The sequence below is a fragment of the Chelmon rostratus genome, chromosome 6, assembly GCF_017976325.1.
Source record: "Chelmon rostratus isolate fCheRos1 chromosome 6, fCheRos1.pri, whole genome shotgun sequence".
Taxonomy (NCBI): domain Eukaryota; kingdom Metazoa; phylum Chordata; class Actinopteri; order Chaetodontiformes; family Chaetodontidae; genus Chelmon; species Chelmon rostratus.
The window spans coordinates 11,248,265-11,265,173 of record NC_055663.1 but is presented as its reverse complement, the minus strand read 5'-3'; the positions used below and the strand labels follow the sequence as shown (position 1 = coordinate 11,265,173).

Genomic DNA, 16,909 nt, shown 5'->3' with positions numbered 1-16,909 from the left:
GCCTCAGTGCAATTAAATGGGATACTGTGTGGTACAAGAAAAAAACTAGTGAAATATTGAGATCATGTGTGCAATATAAATAATGTTATAAATAATAACACAGCACATGCATTAATTATATATTATATACTATATTATTACTATTTTTGTAACACAGCTACTGCATCATACAAGTAAAATACGATAATATTCTGTGAGATGAGCGCATATTCTCATATTTCAGCTGTTTTTCCAGCAGCTGATCCAAAATGATCACTGACATGTATTCATTTTATTCTTTCTTTTTTCATATTAATGCATTTTATTTTTGTTATGTAGGGCACTTTGGATCCACAGTGTTGTGTTTAAGGGGCTAATAAATAAAGCTGATCAGTATACAGTAAAACAATGTGTAACATACAATAGAATATGTGCAAGTAGACACACTCACAGTCAGTTTCTGTGGCCTACAGTCTCTCTTTTGCCTCCCCCCTTGCCTCCTTTCTGTCTTTTCAGCACTATGTCTTGTCCTCTCTGCTCAGACTAGAGTTGAAGGGAAAAGAGCAACGACAGCAGGCAATATAACACAGCTCAAGTACAGTGATCTTTAAGGGAAAGTTAAAAGAGATATGTGCACAGCAGCCTCTGGTGGCCAAACATGAAAAGGCACAAATGTTTTTGGAAATTGGGCAAAGGCCCTGACCGCACGGCAAACCGCACAGCAATGCATATGCACTGGCAGTGTCAGTAAACAGGAGTAATGCTCTGAAGACTTCTTGGGTGGTTGAGATTCAAGTGGAGAAGGAAAGTCAGTGTACAGTCTACATCTGTTTTGTTCTTTTTGGGCTGCGTCTGTCCAAATCGTCCCTTTAGACATTACAGCAAATAACACTGACATGTAACACAGACCACTCTGAAATTCTAAAATGTGAAATTCTAAGATTTCATCATTTCTCAGAAGAGACATTACGGGCAAGACACTGCACATCCAGCACTTTAGAGATACAAGTGTCCCTGTTCTTAAAGAGGTGTATACAGAGTCTGGATTTGTGATCAAATTTACGTGTGTGTGTGTGTTGTGTGTGTGTGTGTGTGGAAGAGACAGAGACAGACATAGAGAGAAAAAGTGAGCAATCGAGTTTTATAAAGCACTAGAAAATTAAACTAAACAAGAACAGAGAGTGCGGAAGCTCTTTTAAATTGTTAACAATTTCTGAAAAATTTAAAAGCACTCCCACTATCAACTTTGTAGGCTCTGCACTTGCAATTTTTGTTGCGATTTCACTACTTTCTCAAAGACAAAGTTAATTTCTAAAACCCTTTGATCCTCCTGACAGATTCATGGCTCTCATTTCCGAACGTACTGGAGCAAAAGCCATGATGTTGAAAGGCCTGGACTAAATTAGTCGAACGTCAAAGGGAGGATCACGTACCTTGGATCAAATAACACAACCAAAAAAATAATAAATAAAATGAAAAAAAAATCCAATCAAAAACATGTTATTCAAAAATACTTGAGACATCCATCAGAAGCAGCACCATGATCTCAAGCGACTGATAAATCCTCCTGATAGCTGAGGATGTGTTTCTGTCTCGAATAAATTTACACTTACAGAACTGTTACATCATGCGTTGCACATGCTGATGTCTAACCTCCTACGATGTAGGCAGCTGACGGTAGAACACGCCACAGCATGTGGCGCTGACTGTGGTGTGAGTGCGGAGAGATTTGCCTTTAGATGTGTATCGCCCTACCGTCAGTAAGTCTGATGCTCTTGTGGGTGGAAACTGACAAATATGCCGCAGGGACTCTCGAAGCATGACCATTTCACATAATCCTGCAAATGTGAAATGTGGTGGAAGCTAGAAGATACATGTTTCAAGTTTGTGGGAGTGTTTATGGGAAGAGGCATGTTGTTGTTCATCCTCTGTTTCCTCTAGAGGGCGTCAGAGGCTACAGATCCATGAAATTTATTTTCAAGGGAGAAACAAGATGAATCGAAAGCAACCTTTGAAGACCTCTAAGCAGGCCTGATGTGGAGGAGATGTTTTTTTTTTCTTTTTCTTCGTCGCACAAACCTGCACAGGCCAAGGTGAAATTAGAATAAAAGAGAACCCTGCGCTGCTGCGCATTGCTTTCTAGAATTCACATAAAGTACATGCCATCATTCCCACTTCCATCTGTTATGGAAAGTATTGATTTGCCACTGCAAGGAGCAAAGTGGAGTCAAAACGTCCATGGCCAGAATCTCAGCGGGATGGGAATGTAAGTAGCAGGCACCGAACTGGAACGGGGCACCATAACTAATCACTCGGATCTCATTTTATTATTTATATCCCCACAGCTGGGCGAGGGCCGGCTGTTTGATCAATTCTCCACTCCCTTCTTTTAACAGCGTCGAGCCACTGCCACTACGTTAAATTATTCAATTGGGCCTCCTTTGTTGTTAATAGGAGTGATCATTCTTGCTTAAACGGCATAATGTATGCGCTGACAGGCAGCAGTGATACAAACCTGTCCCGAGGGACACAAATCTATCAGTGGCGAGCGTCTACATGCCACATTAGAGATTCCAGGCACCAGTGAAGCGTGGGCAAGTAAAATACACTCAGCATCAAGGCCTATATGGAAAAGGCTCATTCCACAAGGCCACGGACATAAATGATCAAGCCTCCTCTCTTTAGCCACTTCCAGTGAAATAAAGCCGGCACCACACGGCCAGAGTGCTGAGCCTCTCTGGGATTTTAAATTATGGAAAGGCCTATCTTACATACTTGTACTGCTCTTAGGCTCAGAAAGACAGGCGTGGTGTTGTTATTTATGCAGCACAGTTCAGAGAAAGGAACAAAGATTAAAAGATAAGAGTAAAGGGATTATTCCTGATTTAGACACGCTGTGCTAAGAACACACAAAGTTTTGCAAAACTACAAAATTCTTTGAATCAAGCCGCGCTATTTCTAAATTTAACGAGCTGCAGCTATTGCACGCTAATTTGGAGTGAGAGACCGAGTGAGTTTTCTTTTTGTTTTACTTGCAGCGGAACTCCGGAGTTCTTTTCCATGTTGCTCGTTTGTTTACCCTTCCCCCACCGGGGTGCTGTCAACACCACCAGCCTGTGAATAGGAAAAGGTCAACGTGCCAAGGGGTCGTCCTTGTGTCCTGGATTCTGGACTTTTCCTTCCCTAAACCCTCCGGTGTTGTTATTACTTCTGCTGCTGCTGAGGAGCTGGAAAGAGGGAGTACAACTGGGAGGAAGAAATCTCACGGTTGAAGTAACAGAGAGTTTTCTCACATGCTGCCGGGTGCAAGATGTTTTTTATGTTAAGATTCAAGGAATTTAAGGTGGAGAAGCAGAAGAAGACGGCATACTCTATTAATCCCTCTTGGGGAAATGCAACTTTTTAAATAATCAACTAGTTTAAATGTAACCAATGTGCTCTTTATGGGTGTATCTACCTATTATAGGATATTTCATATGCTGAGAAGGCTAAATGTTTTTCATTAGTGATTGCTCAAACTGGTTCGAAATCTGGAGAGGGCGGAGAGGAGCCGAGAAGGAAGATACATGTAAACCGCAGCACTCCTCCCTCACACATGCAGCAGATTCATTCCAGTGTGATATGATGAGAGCGAGCACTTCACGCTGCTCGCCCATTAAGCTTGAAGCTGCTAAATGTTTCGCTGAAACGTTAGGAGGACATTCAACCACCATCTCTAATCTTAACTGACCGCGTGACCCCCCCCCCACCAAACACACACATACACACACACAAGAGCTGGGGCACGACCATATCACGCAGCGCATTTCATTCGAACAAAAAAAAACACAGAGTTTGAATGTCACGACTTTCTTAATAAAGATCAGATGTTCTTAAGCTCTCCCTTCAGCCAATTTAAAGGAGAGCCTCACCACAAAGCACTGAGCGCACTGGAGTCAATAAGCCAGTTAGCAGAGGGGAAAGTAAAAAGAATTCAATTCTTGACTTATTTAATAGGGGATTTGGCGTGGCAGGTCAGGGGGTGTAATCCAGGAGATTGGACACTGATTCTTTAATCGAGTGGCTCCACCGTACATCTCCTTCCTCCCCTCCCGATTTTGCTGTAGAAAGAGGGTTTCCCTTGTGTAGCACTGAATTTCAATGGCCCGCTGCTCTACTGGTTCAACCCGCCCCCCCCCTTAACTGCTGCTGCATGGATACCAGATGGAGATGGGAAGTACAGCACATCAATAAGCCAAGCCTCCTGCTATTCCTCCATAGCTGAGAGAGTAGTTCAGCATTCATTAACAATAACGCATTCATTAGCAAATAGCAAGCGACCAGTCATTGCTAAAAACCTTTAGCCTGCGTATCAGGAAATTGGCAAAGGCAGGCTAATGAAACCGCAGTGAATGGTGGGAGGGGGGGGGGGGGGGGGGGGGGGGGGGCAGCACTTTGGTGGCTGTGTGCCACGCTCAGGTCCCAGCGGTGCAGAGATCTCTCAATGTAGCAACAGCTTCGGTTTGATTCTGCACATTCTGCTTGTTTCTGCTCGCTGCCTCTGAGACCCCTGGTTTTTGTCTAGATAAAGCCAGGTGGGAGACTGCTGTTGCCTTTAAAAGCTGCGTCACCTTAGAAACGCTGCGGTTGAACGCTGAACTGCGTAACCTCTCACATTCAACACCTGCAACATGTGCCCGCTAAAAGAGGCAGAGTAAGTAGTGTGCTGCCTACAAGGCCCATTTTGTGTAATTCGTGCACTATTCCAAAGTGTTACTTCAGATGAGGGCTGAGATAAGTGCTGACAAGATTGTGTCTCTGTCAGCAGCAGTTAAAAGAAATGTCTTATCTGTCTCAGGAGTATTTATTGTAATGGTACATCCTCAACTGCAAGTTAACCGCAGCCAAATTCTAGCAGAGTCGAGGAAAGCACATGCTGGGTTTCTTGAACAGATGGCAATATCCCAGTTCCTGGATTCAAGGCAGGTATTGACAGTTCAGCGTGCATACGTATGCACCACCAGAATACTAAATCAAATCAACACACCTCCTTCTTATTATCTGCTCCACTCTCCCTTTTTTTTCAAGAGTAAATGCATACGAGCAAACGCATGTCCACGGAACACACAGATACCTTCATCAAACCGATGGAAGATGAATTCATCCCATGGATCTCCCCCACCCCGTCCCTGATTCCCTGAGCATGAGTAATTGTCAGACCCTGTGAAATAATCGGAGCTTTCAACGCTAATGGAAGCCCCTGCACATTCATTATTCAGTCCAGGAAACAGAGTGCTGCATAGTGTCAAGGGACCTATGAGTTATTGCTCAGCGTGAACTAACCTTAGACTGTGAGGGAAGTGACAGAAGCCCACTGCACTTTCTCCTCCTCTGTCCCCATCCCATTCTGTCCATCTGCACAGGCAGACAGGCACCGCACAGAGAGCCCGAGAATGTGTCACAGCTGCGGCGTGGCCGGACGGCCAGTGACGGGCGTACTGTGCGGCCGCGGACAGAATGACAGACAGTCTGCGCTCTCCTGTGTCACTGCAGCGCCTGACCACGGACAGCCCCATGCCTGGCGGAGAAAGGCTTTCCCCTGCGTTACGGCTCTCCTGGGACCGCTGTGGGATTTACGAGGAAAGAGGAGGGAGGAATGCGGCAGGAGGTGGAGGGGGAGGTGGGGCGCGGGGGCTCAGAGGTTGGCTGACCTGCAGATAACACATGGCAAGAAAACAGATAGGTTTGATATGAGAACATGCCCGCACTTGTGCCCAGGGGGAAAGGGACACCACCAATGTGAGCCAGTAAATGCGGTTACTCCACACTCCTAAAAAGCAACACACATCAGACAGAATTCCAGCAATGTACTTAAGCCTTCTTCATTTCCTATGTCTAGACCTTGGGAGTCTCGCTGCTACTCAGCTTTAAAGTGAGAGTGGAGGGAAGCAGCTAAGATGAAGCAGGGTTTTTTATATCAGGACTAGAGAGCAAGCAGACAACATGCAAAACACATTCTTTCAGACTCAAAATACTTGAAAGCATCTTTTCTATATCCATCTATGCTTGGATGTATTTAGTAAGCCTATTTCGTATCCTCAACTTTCTGCCTTTCTGGGACACGGCGTGCAATTTGCAAAGGCTAGTTTGTTTGAAACAGCTCTTAACACCAGATGGAAAAAAAACCCCACTTCCACAAGGACCCCGTCTTTTGCCGACCATGTTAGAGAAACACGCTCAGCCGTGCACCGCAGCACAAAACATTTCTCCAGATTCTAGGACTTGTAAATGCTTCTCTACTCGCGCCACCCCGGGATTTTTTTGTTCCCTCTGCACCGCCACCGCTGTCAATCTGCATTGCAGAATCAAACGCGGACAGGGAATTGTACAAATTATTCAGCTGATGGCAAAAAAAAAAAAACAGAACACAAAAAAAAAAAGACTGAAAAATCAAACTTGGCAAAACAGAAGTGAAGGCGACACGGGCAGCAAGACCGCATCATCTCAATCTGCCTGTCTGCGAGAAGACGTGTACTGTCTATTCCCGCGTGTTGTTAGATATGTTCGGATGAGTTTCGTGTGGTTTCCGTATGTCTCTCTTCAAGCCATAAAACGGCACAAATATCAGCATGACGATAACAGTTTCTGCGCTCCGAGCGTTTCAAGCATACATTAGCGGACCTCTAGTTTACAGGGTGTAATTGAGTATTCTTGTCTACGGCTGTCTTTTCGACTCAGGCAATTTAGCATGTCGGCATGTTGCTATAAAAATGACCCAATTAATTTGATTAGGAAACTAAGGTTCAAGATACAGAGTGTGAAAACATGAGTCGAGCGGTAAAAAGTGTGGGGGAATGCTAATGAGGAGTGATTTAATGAGGGAGATGTGTGGAAAGGAGTTTGTGTGCTTGCATGTTACGTGTGGTTTAGCAAAAGCATCAGACAAGAATGAAACGAGGAGCTGACTTCACCGTGCCCCGGGTGTTCGGAGGAAAGCGGTCAAATACTTAGCAGCAGAAAGTGAAATAATGTCAGTCTTTAAGAATGCAGAGCAGTAGCGTGAGATGGAATGATGTCCGGCATTTTCCATCAAGTGTATCTTGAGCGGGCTAACTTTATCTGGTGCTGAAGACGGTGAGATGTGGTAGCACAACATGCACTTAAGGCCACCATGTGGATTATTTACAATGTCTCACACTGTTGCGTGGTATGGGAGGAACAGATCGTTGCAAGGTTTAAAGCTGTTACATTCCTGTCTTCACATCTGAGGAACGTCAAGCACTTTTGTTGTCGTGGCTCTGTGCTACATCGGAGCGTTCACTGTCACCGTTTGCACGAAACAATGACGGTGAAATTACGGTGCGGACCGTTAAACGTGAGCATCTTTACAATAAACCTAAATGATCACATTTAACGTTTAGTTGTATTCATTTCTGTTCACTGAGGCCTTAAGTGCTGCTACCTTTCCTTTTTGCTTGTTTCGGGAGCTTCTTGCCTTCAGCCTGGGTATCAACAGTGAAACATGTGATCAGCTGGGCAGACATCAGATGACTAACTTGGCAAGTCAGGAACATTCCTTTATTGTGGCATAAAAGGTTGCATTGTCTGTTTATGTTTAATGTTGGATCACTGTCCTAAAATCGAAGGCGTAAAAAGGGCGATGAGTCCTACACTGTTCAGTCAATATGGCCGTGAACCCACTCAAACAGCCTTACAGCGTGAAGTCAGCATTTTTTAGCCCCGGGTTATACTTTCATTTGAAATCCAATGTGCTGGAGCGCAGAGCCAAAACAAGTGGAAGAAAATGTGCTGATATTACTCGATGCTTTCTGTGATCCACAATGACCTCATGGCGATCGTGAATTAAAAATAGAATACAAAGGTGGGCGAGTGCTTTGCACAGGATCTGGGTGGACTGGGTCCAGGCTCCATCCCTGCCCGCCTCTGCCGTACTGACACGGATGTTCAGCACGAAATAACTTTAAAATGGTGACACTGTTTCCAAAGTCAATTATCATAATGGCTGCCTCTGCCAGTTCCACACAATCCTCTCACATCACACACACACACACACACACACACACAAAACGCAGCGCGGTGCACTTGCTCCGCTCCTCTCTGAACCCTCCTTCCCACGATCCGCCCACCATCTCGGGACTGGAGTCACGTGTCTCACCGCCTAGTGTCTCTCCGCGAGCCGACACCACCTCGAATCAAAACTCAGCCAGCGCCCGGCGGAGAGCGGCAGGAGGATGAGAGACGGAGAGGCGGACGCGGACAGAAAGCGGCTGCGACGCCAGCGGGCTGGAATGGAGGACGTTCAGTAGCGGACATCCGCCGCGGTGATCCGAAATGCTCTCTCTGTTCCCCGCAGAGGGGGGGATAGGACAAGGCGTCTGAGCAGGACGCGGGATGAGATTTGCACAGCTTCGGAGACCCTCTTCGTCCTGTGATCTGAAACAGCCGCGGGGCTTGGGGGGTGTACGGGACACGGGGCGCACGGCTCACAGCCGCTCCGGCTCATCTGTGGATTGAAGAACACTGATTCTCTCTGCATCTCATTTAAAAGCTACCGGAGCTCGGTGGGTACGGTGGTCTCGCCATGAAGGCTGTTTCGGCAAACTTATTCGCTCTTCTTTTCCTGTGCGCCCTTGCAAGTGTTTTCTACGTGTGGAGCGCACTGGAGACCCGTTTGGAGCGACACAAGCGGAGGCTCTCAGTACCGGGAGGTGGGTCTTTTCACCAAGGTCTCCCGGCGGACCTCTCTGCCAAAACTTTCCGGGTTTTGCTCGCTGTCCCGGCGGCACAAAGACCGCACTTGGGGGGCAGGCTTGAGGCTCACAACCTCACTGATCAAACCGTCTCTGCAGGAAATCAAAATTACCATGTGAATGGGGATAACAAGAGGTCAGCGCTGCGGGAGGGCCCGGTCAAGTTGGGCTCCCCGGTGGAGGATGGGATATTTTGGAGTGAATGGCTGGAGGACCTCCTCCCTGTGGGCTTCACGGAGGAATATGCCCGGGCATGGCGAGGGAGGGCCAGGACACACCGGGTAGTGCGGCTGGAGCCTGGATGCGGCAGGATATCTAATCAGCTCGCCACTTTTGCAGATGGGACCAAAGCGTGCGTGCGTTACGGGATAAACGCGGATCAGGTGCAGGGAGAAACTTTGACATATTACCTTGCCAGTTTGCTCGGCATCACAAACCTGCCTCCTCTAATACTGTCCCAGCTGAACGGTGACAGTGAACAGTGGGCGGCTGTGAGGACGCGGATAGACGCTCTGCAGTGGAGCGATCGGGCCGTGGTCTCTCTCACTGAGTGGGTCTCCAACCTGACCGGGGTGGTCACACCTGCGCCGCTCAGACAGGAGAGCAGCGGGCTGCACCCTGTGCACGGGGAGCTCTGGAACAAGACGACGGCGGAGCTGCTGGAGCTGATGCAGTGGACCGACCTGATCATGTTCGACTACCTGACCGCAAACTTCGACAGGCTCGTCAGCAATCTGTTCAGCCTGCAGTGGGATTCGCGCGTAATGGAGAGAGACACCAACAACCTCCTCAAAACGCCCGGCGGCGACCTCGTGTTCATAGACAACGAGGCCGGGCTCGTGCACGGGTTCCGGGTGTTGAACATGTGGGAGAAATATCACAGCACGGTCCTGAGCTCCGTGTGCGTGTTCAGGAAAAGGACCACGCAGCGCGTGGCGGAGCTGCACAGGCGCAGAGACTCCAGGAAAAGGCTGCTGGAGCTCTACAGAGACAGCGAGCCTTTGTCTCCGGAATTAGGATTTCTCTCAGACGAGCATGCCGGCGTTCTCCAGGACAGACTAGACAGATTACACAGACACATTTTGCATTGCAAAGGAAAGTACAGCCAGCTGTGAACATTCAGCACGCACAGGTGACGGATTTGCAGCCTGCACGGTATAATGAGCTCTGCAACACGGCTGGCACACCTGTGCTAAACTGATGCGCATTACAAAAAAAAAAAACTGTCTTGAATATCCAGCTGAACTACCTCTTGTGAATAGAATGTGTTGCCTACTTTATAAATAACTAATTTGACACATGTTTATAAGCTCCCTGATGAGATTTTCACTGTATGCCTCACAGAGACGAATGATCAAGGCCAGTTCCTCTTGTCTACTTCACCCCACTGACGCTCACCCGAATAGCATTAACTGTAAAGAGTAGGCTATATTTGTGACTAGGGTGTCATAATGCAGCACTTCATTGTGTTTGGATTCTTGCCTTTTGTCCTCCCTAAGCCTTAACATGAGTTGACTCTTGAATACTGTATTTCTGTTAACATCTGGCTGGCTTTTTATACATATATATATAGAAAATCCTTTGCACAGTACATTGTCATAGAGGCACCTGCACTCCTGTAATTGTGTCTGAATTGCATATTCAGCCTTAAAGTCACAGGTGTACCGTAGTACTTGTACATGCTGTAAGTACATTGTAAATATTGTCTGTCGACCTGTTTTGGGAATTTGATCCTCCACTAATTTAACGTGCATTGTAACATTCCAAAAATCTCTTGTCCTTTTTTGATAAATACACTGTAACTTAATTTAACTCTTGTCAGCCTGTGTTTTGTATGCAGTTTGTACTTAACTGCCTTATTAGAGTGCATCAAATATTTACCTAGTCTGTGTGGAGCGCTGGGATTTTTCAAGCCTCTGTACTTGCCCATTACAGCGCTCTCATTGTGCTGTAGAAATATCTTGTACTGGCACACTGTTCCCCAGGAGCTATTCTGTCAGCCACAGGCACGCTACAACAGAAATCTCTAATCCCCTTAATAATCTCACCCAGAATGATGAACTGAAGGAGACAACTGACATCATTTGACGTCCTTTGAAAAGGGGCTTTACTGTTCCCTAACTGTATCAAAACTTCCTCCTTCCCAGAAGACAGATGACAGAACATTCCTCACTCTCGTAATATAAACGGTGAATCTACGGCCAAGGCTGGATGGCTTATTGGTTCAAGGTGCCGAGATGAGAAGAAACTCCCTTTTGCGGGGGCGTGTGCTGCAGAGAGGCCGAGCCCACAGTTAATTAGTGCGATGTCCTCAGAGAGCCTTGTTTACCGTTTTTCAAAGGTTGAATTTGTACTCGTGAAAGATATTTAAGAGAAAAAGTACCCGCGCAGTACATATAGCGCCTGGAGGTCAGCTGTGTTATTTTGCCTTATACTGTATCCCACATAAGTCTTTAATTTGACCCTTTCTGAAGCATCTTCTCCTTATTAGTTCCACCGTGGGCCCACCTCTGTGTCTGATTTCAGGTTCTAGACTCACGAGCACATCAGAGGGAAAGTCAGTGATCAAACTTTTGAAGACCTCATTCTTTCCAGCCTCTCGCTCCTCTGCACTCCATCTGGTTTCTTTTAAAACTTTTTTTTTTTTTTAAATACAGCATGTAGGGCCAGCTCCAGGGCACACCACTACAGTTGGTACATCTCCATAAAGTGGGATGAGTGTATCTTGTTCAAATAGTGGCTTGATTTGCACTCGCATTTCATTTCATGGCTTACAGCACGTGTGGCGGTATCTGTGATTTATGCTTCTCCCTTCTAGGTCACTACATAGCGGCGGAGAAGCAGCAGAGGTTTAAGCAGGTGTAACTGAAGGCTTTTTCCAGACTAGCTGCCTGGTGCAGCTCTAATAGGGGCTTGGGGATCAATATGTGCTCTGACTGTTGTATAGGGGAAAGCAGGTCATGTTAATGTGCTGGGAGTAGGGTTAGTATGTGTGGGGTTGCAGCTGGGCACCTTGCTCTGAGCATGTCTGTTAATGGCGAACGCTGCAAAGAGATTTACGACAGGCTGCAGGCAGCAAGGATTAGACACAAAGCCAAACTCAGGTCTGCAGGGCTAAACCAGACTCACAACCCTCCCTCTATTCCTGCCTCGTACGATTTCCCTGCCTCTGTATTTCACCCACATCTCGGCCCTTCCCGCCGCACATCTGTCTTCACTGTTAACATCACTGTCAACTTCATTTGTTATTTGTTAGCTAAATGGAAAATGAAAGTTTCATTTTCCTAATTAGTTTGTTTTTTTTTTTTTTTGGTGCATTCTTTCATTCGAGAAAGCCAGGCTTTTTTAACAAGGGACGATGCCAGCTGTAATCACACTAATGGTGGATATCAAAGAGGTTGTTGAATCACCCTCTTAACTGTTCACATATGTTCCTCCCTCACTCTTTCCGCCTGGCTTATTTCAGATCACTACACAAACTCCTTCAAGCCCCCCTGCCTTTTTTCACCCAGAGGCAACAAAATCTTCATGCACATAACTTTGTGACATGGTCTAATGGGTGCAACCTGTCCTAGCTCGTGGCACCAGTGCAATAGGTTGTTATGCAGTATCTGCCAGTTATACACGCCAGCATTGTGGTTCCTTCCAGATGTGCTTGTTTTCTATGTCAGTATGCTGAATCATGGCCTCAGACAGTCATGCAGCCAGGGGCCCACAGCAGGCCCCTGCAAAGACCCCAGGTACTCCTCGAGCCGATCATCTTCTTCTTTGTGCACATTGCAAACATTCCAGAGGAGCTGAGGGAGGATCATCTCCATGGACACGCAAACGCACACAGACTCTTCCCAGGCAGGCGGGTGGAAGGAGTCCCAGCTGTGTACATAAAGTGTTGTCAAAGCTGGCTCGGATCCCATTCCATGATTTTTAAAAAGAAAAATAATGTCAGGATTTATCTGTAGGCCATATTAAAAGAAAGTCATTCATGTTAATCAACAATTTATGAGAACAATGTGACATTTTGGGAAATGTTTATTTCTGTGACTTTCTTGCTGAGAATTAGATGAGAAGATTGATACCACTCTCATGCCGGTCCAATCAATTCAAGGCTGCAGCCGGTTATTTTAGCTTAGCGTAAAGATTAGAAACAGCTAGCCTACCAGCACCTCGAAGGCTCACTAATTAAAATGCTCGATCTTGTTAGTTTAATCCAAACAAAAACCAAAGTGTAAAAATGACACATTGTGGTCCAGTTCTTGGCCAGGAGCAGTGACTTCCTGAAGTCTCTCAGTCAGGAAACAGTCTGGCACACAAGTCCCTGTAAAACTGCTCGTTGTTTTTACACTTGGTTTATTTGGAGAGAAAAAACGAGTAATAACATTGTAATTAGGGAGCTGTGGCGGTGCTGGTAGGCAGATTTTTTGTTGCGCTCAGACAGATCCAGGCTAGCTGTTTCCCCCTGTTTCTGTTCTTTATGCTAAGCTAAGCTAACAGGCTGCTGACAGTAGCCTTGTGTTGATCAGGCAGACACAACAGCGGTATCGACCTTTTCTCTCTCTAACTAGAATATCAAAGCGTCACCATCATCATCAATTAACAAAGGCTGCAAAAGTTTAGTTCCCCTGTAAAAATGCAGACACCAGGTGACTAACTGGCACAAGCTGTCCCCGTCCCCGTGGGCCTGCCATGTGTCAGTGGACGGACATAAGTAGCATTCTTTCGTGGCTACACAGTGCAGGGAACTTCCTGCGCATGACTGAATGATTTCATTATGAAACACGGCACACACTAGGGGGAGAGTCACTCAGTCACAGCTCAGTGGACACGGCCATGAAGGCTAAACTGGGGGGCCTGGGCTGAGACTAGAGGGGCTTTGGCAGTGTAAGGGCTGTGGTTTGCCTGGAGAGCTGGCACAAAGCCTGGCTTTGTCCAATCCAGGGGTGAAAGCATAAGGTCAGGGCCTTTGGGCATTCTTTCTCAAGACAAAGTAGAACCTAATGACTAACTGAGGGAGGCGAAACAAGGGCCGCACATACCTCAGCTAATAAGAGGGGGAAAAAAATGTGTCGTGACCTTCTTTGCTTTCATATCGGCATGTGCATCTTCTTCGTCTTTACTTTGCAATGTTAAAATTGGCTACAGTTCCTCCAGTTGGTTGCCATCCACATGTGTGAGTTTTGGATTGTCGTCACATTTGATCACAGAGTTTAACAAGTATGTGCACCTGGAAACATCACAAGGGACACCACGCTTTGTTAATCTCTGCCATGTGGATTGACTTTAAAAGTCAGCTGTAATAGCACACAAGTGTTTGATAAATCAGAGTGAACCAGGGCGATGAGTGTGTGTGTGTGTGTGTGTGTGTGCGTGTGTGTGTGTGTGTGTGAGAGAGAGAGAGAGAGAGAGATAGAGAGAGAAAGCATGTAAAACTGACAGATTTCTCCTTTCTTGAACAGGAGATTTCCCTAAACTGTGATGGCCAATGTCTTCAGCCAATAAACATGCATGGTTGGGTGGGGAATTGGTTTTTGCAGAGTTCTGCCACAGTAAATCATGCACAAGGGAGCAGACTCATACATCTGTCCAGCTGTTGTCCACTCTCTCATGGCTGCCATGCTTGCAGATTATGGAAAAGAATACGTCCTACTCAACTTTTTCCATCAAAAACTCATCAGAATCAGATCTTTGATGTAGTTTATGTTGACAGAAATATATCAGATACCACAGACAGATGACATTGTTACATTCCTCCTCATCATTTTATGCTATTAATAGATTTTGAGCAATTATACAGCCTCCAGTGTATGTACAAATAGACATAGAGATGTGCATATAATCCATTAAACTGTTTTTGAAACAAGAACTGTTAAACCTCAATTTGGATTGCCTCTATTTTCCCTTAATACGATTTGCTTCATGCCAGTCATAGCATACATAAAAATAAATCCTGATTAATTTCACCACTTAATTCCATCCTATTTGTTATGCTGCGTCCCTCAAGCTCCGTCTCCAAAATGTCAGACCATATTCTGCAGAATGCGATAAGCCTCATTTGATTTCATGTAAAACATTTGCCTTTCATGTCATTAAGAGAACAGGTCTAATGTCATATTTCAGTATGGGAAAGACTTTTTTTTACAGGACTGAACTAAGTGCGTAATGGCGGCCCTCCACAGACCAGAAGCACACTTGGATGAAAGCCCCGACCATTGCTGTAGAAATGACAAATGAAAAGGTAGCGAGAGAGCTCAGTTCAGATTTATTCTGCCATCGTAGCACATGTCTTTCAGTTTTGTCTATTAAATTGAGGATTACCTAGGCATGACATTAGCTCCTTTGTAAGGACTTTGTTGTGTTCAAATGTTTTTCCTTGCCTTTCCCCTCCTTATTTTAACTGAAATGCTGCACAGCATTTGATTGACATGCTTGAAGGATTTTGATATTCCTCCCGGTGATGCCTGTTGATGCCTCAGTGCAGCCAGAGGACCTGTTTCAAGTACATGCCGTTTCGCTCATTTGCATCTGGATTCATCTCTATGTAAATGTGAATTAGTATGCTTATGGTAATGACTGTATTTTTTCTGTCTTTTGCTGGAAGGAATAACTGATCGAATTCAGGGGGGGATAATCTATCATTTCGCTGCTGAATGCACCTTTCTCATGGCCACCTGCATCTCGCGGAAACTGCGGCCGTAATTAAGATATTTCTATGCAAACGTTGCAAGGGGAGGTTATGAATCAGCCCCAATGCCAGACAAAGAGTTGACTGGTCCAAATTTGCTGGCTGGACATATGGTTATGTCTGCCTAACAAGACTGAAGGAATGACTGTTCTAATTCTGAAAAGGTGTATGCAAATACGCACCACTTAGCAAACCCAAGTTTTATAACTGACGAATCTTATTATTTAGATTCGACATTAGCATTCATAAAATCTTACTCCTACTCAACAGCATGCTTATTTTCAGAATACTCACTTGTCTGTGGAGTTTTTTGTTCATTTTTTTTTCAGTGTGCTGTGACTGTGTCACAAGGGCTTCGTCCTCTCCATGCCTGAAGTGCAAAGAGAATCGATACACAGAAGGGCAAGAGGACGTGTGTGATACTTGATGACAAAATACCTCCAATGTGCTGAGGCAGCACATTCCCGCCTGCTAGCTGACCACTTATTCTCTGAATGTTAGCGTTGGCTGGAGGCTGTACAGGGGTCCCGCATGTGGTCACAGTAGTCGTTTTGAATTACAGCGCCCATTGGCTGCACCAGTCCTCAGTAATTTGGTCATTTCTATGTAAATTGCACTTTGTGCCACCATAGTAGGCTGTTGTACCGCACAAACACTCCGGCTTGCCCCGTTCCATAATGGGACACTGTTACTGTGAAATGATTAAAGCTAACTGTGAGAAAATGTCATGACAGTCCATCAGTTAAGTAGACAGGTCAACGGGCGTATAGATAGAACAGGAGGGCGCTCAGGCATGCAGAGATGAAGACAGGCATAAGAGGCAGGCAGTCGATTTGGGCTGCGTCCAGGTTTTTGGCCTCTCTCCTTTGAGGGGGGAAGAGGGAAGAGCTCACTAGAGACAAACATTAGGGGGTTTATGGCTGACTCTGCAGTATCACTGTCGTTTGAACAAGATTGGACATGCCTTAGTGAAGGTGAGATAGGACTTCCTAGTACAGGATACAGCAAAATGGGGCAATGTATAAAAAATGGGACACAATTATATACATATAAGTTAATGAAGCTTATGTGATTCCATGGCCATTCTACTTGAGGATTTTATAAACTTAGGCTTGGGTACAAGTCTTGGCAGCCTTGCGAGCCAGGCAATCTCTCACAGATATTATTATCCCTGCTGTCCTTGACAATCATGTCACTTGATGACATTGCTACCTTGAATTACTGTATCCCAAGGAAATCAGTTTCTTGTGTATTTGGGCCAGCTGTTCTCCGAAAATCTCTCATTTATCAAGTTTTCATTTAAAACAAAATCCCAATCTTGACAGTAGTGTTTTGTTTTTTGTTGCTATCTTTGAAAATAATCCTGTGGACTACCTGCACAACATTCTGCTACAAGCAAACGATCTTGTCTACATTAAGTTTAATGGTTAAAAAGTTAAAAACAGAGGGACACACCTGGGTAGCACAGACTTGAAATACTGCTTGCATGCAGAAACCTTAG

The 16,909-nt window shown here is 45.6% G+C and overlaps 1 protein-coding gene across 1 annotated transcript; it reads left to right on the top strand.

Moving 5' to 3' along the window:
* Positions 1-8,192: 8,192 nt before the first annotated feature.
* On the top strand, positions 8,193-10,530 carry fjx1 (four-jointed box kinase 1). Its single transcript, XM_041939512.1, has one exon. It carries the CDS (start codon positions 8,561-8,563, stop codon positions 9,842-9,844), a length of 1,284 nt encoding a protein of 427 aa, XP_041795446.1. The 5' UTR covers positions 8,193-8,560; the 3' UTR covers positions 9,845-10,530.
* Positions 10,531-16,909: the final 6,379 nt, after the last annotated feature.

Excerpts from the sequence above, each read along its gene's own strand:
- fjx1 (XM_041939512.1), top strand. The coding sequence starts at position 8,561 with ATGAAGGCTGTTTCGGCAAACTTATTCGCTCTTCTTTTCCTGTGCGCC.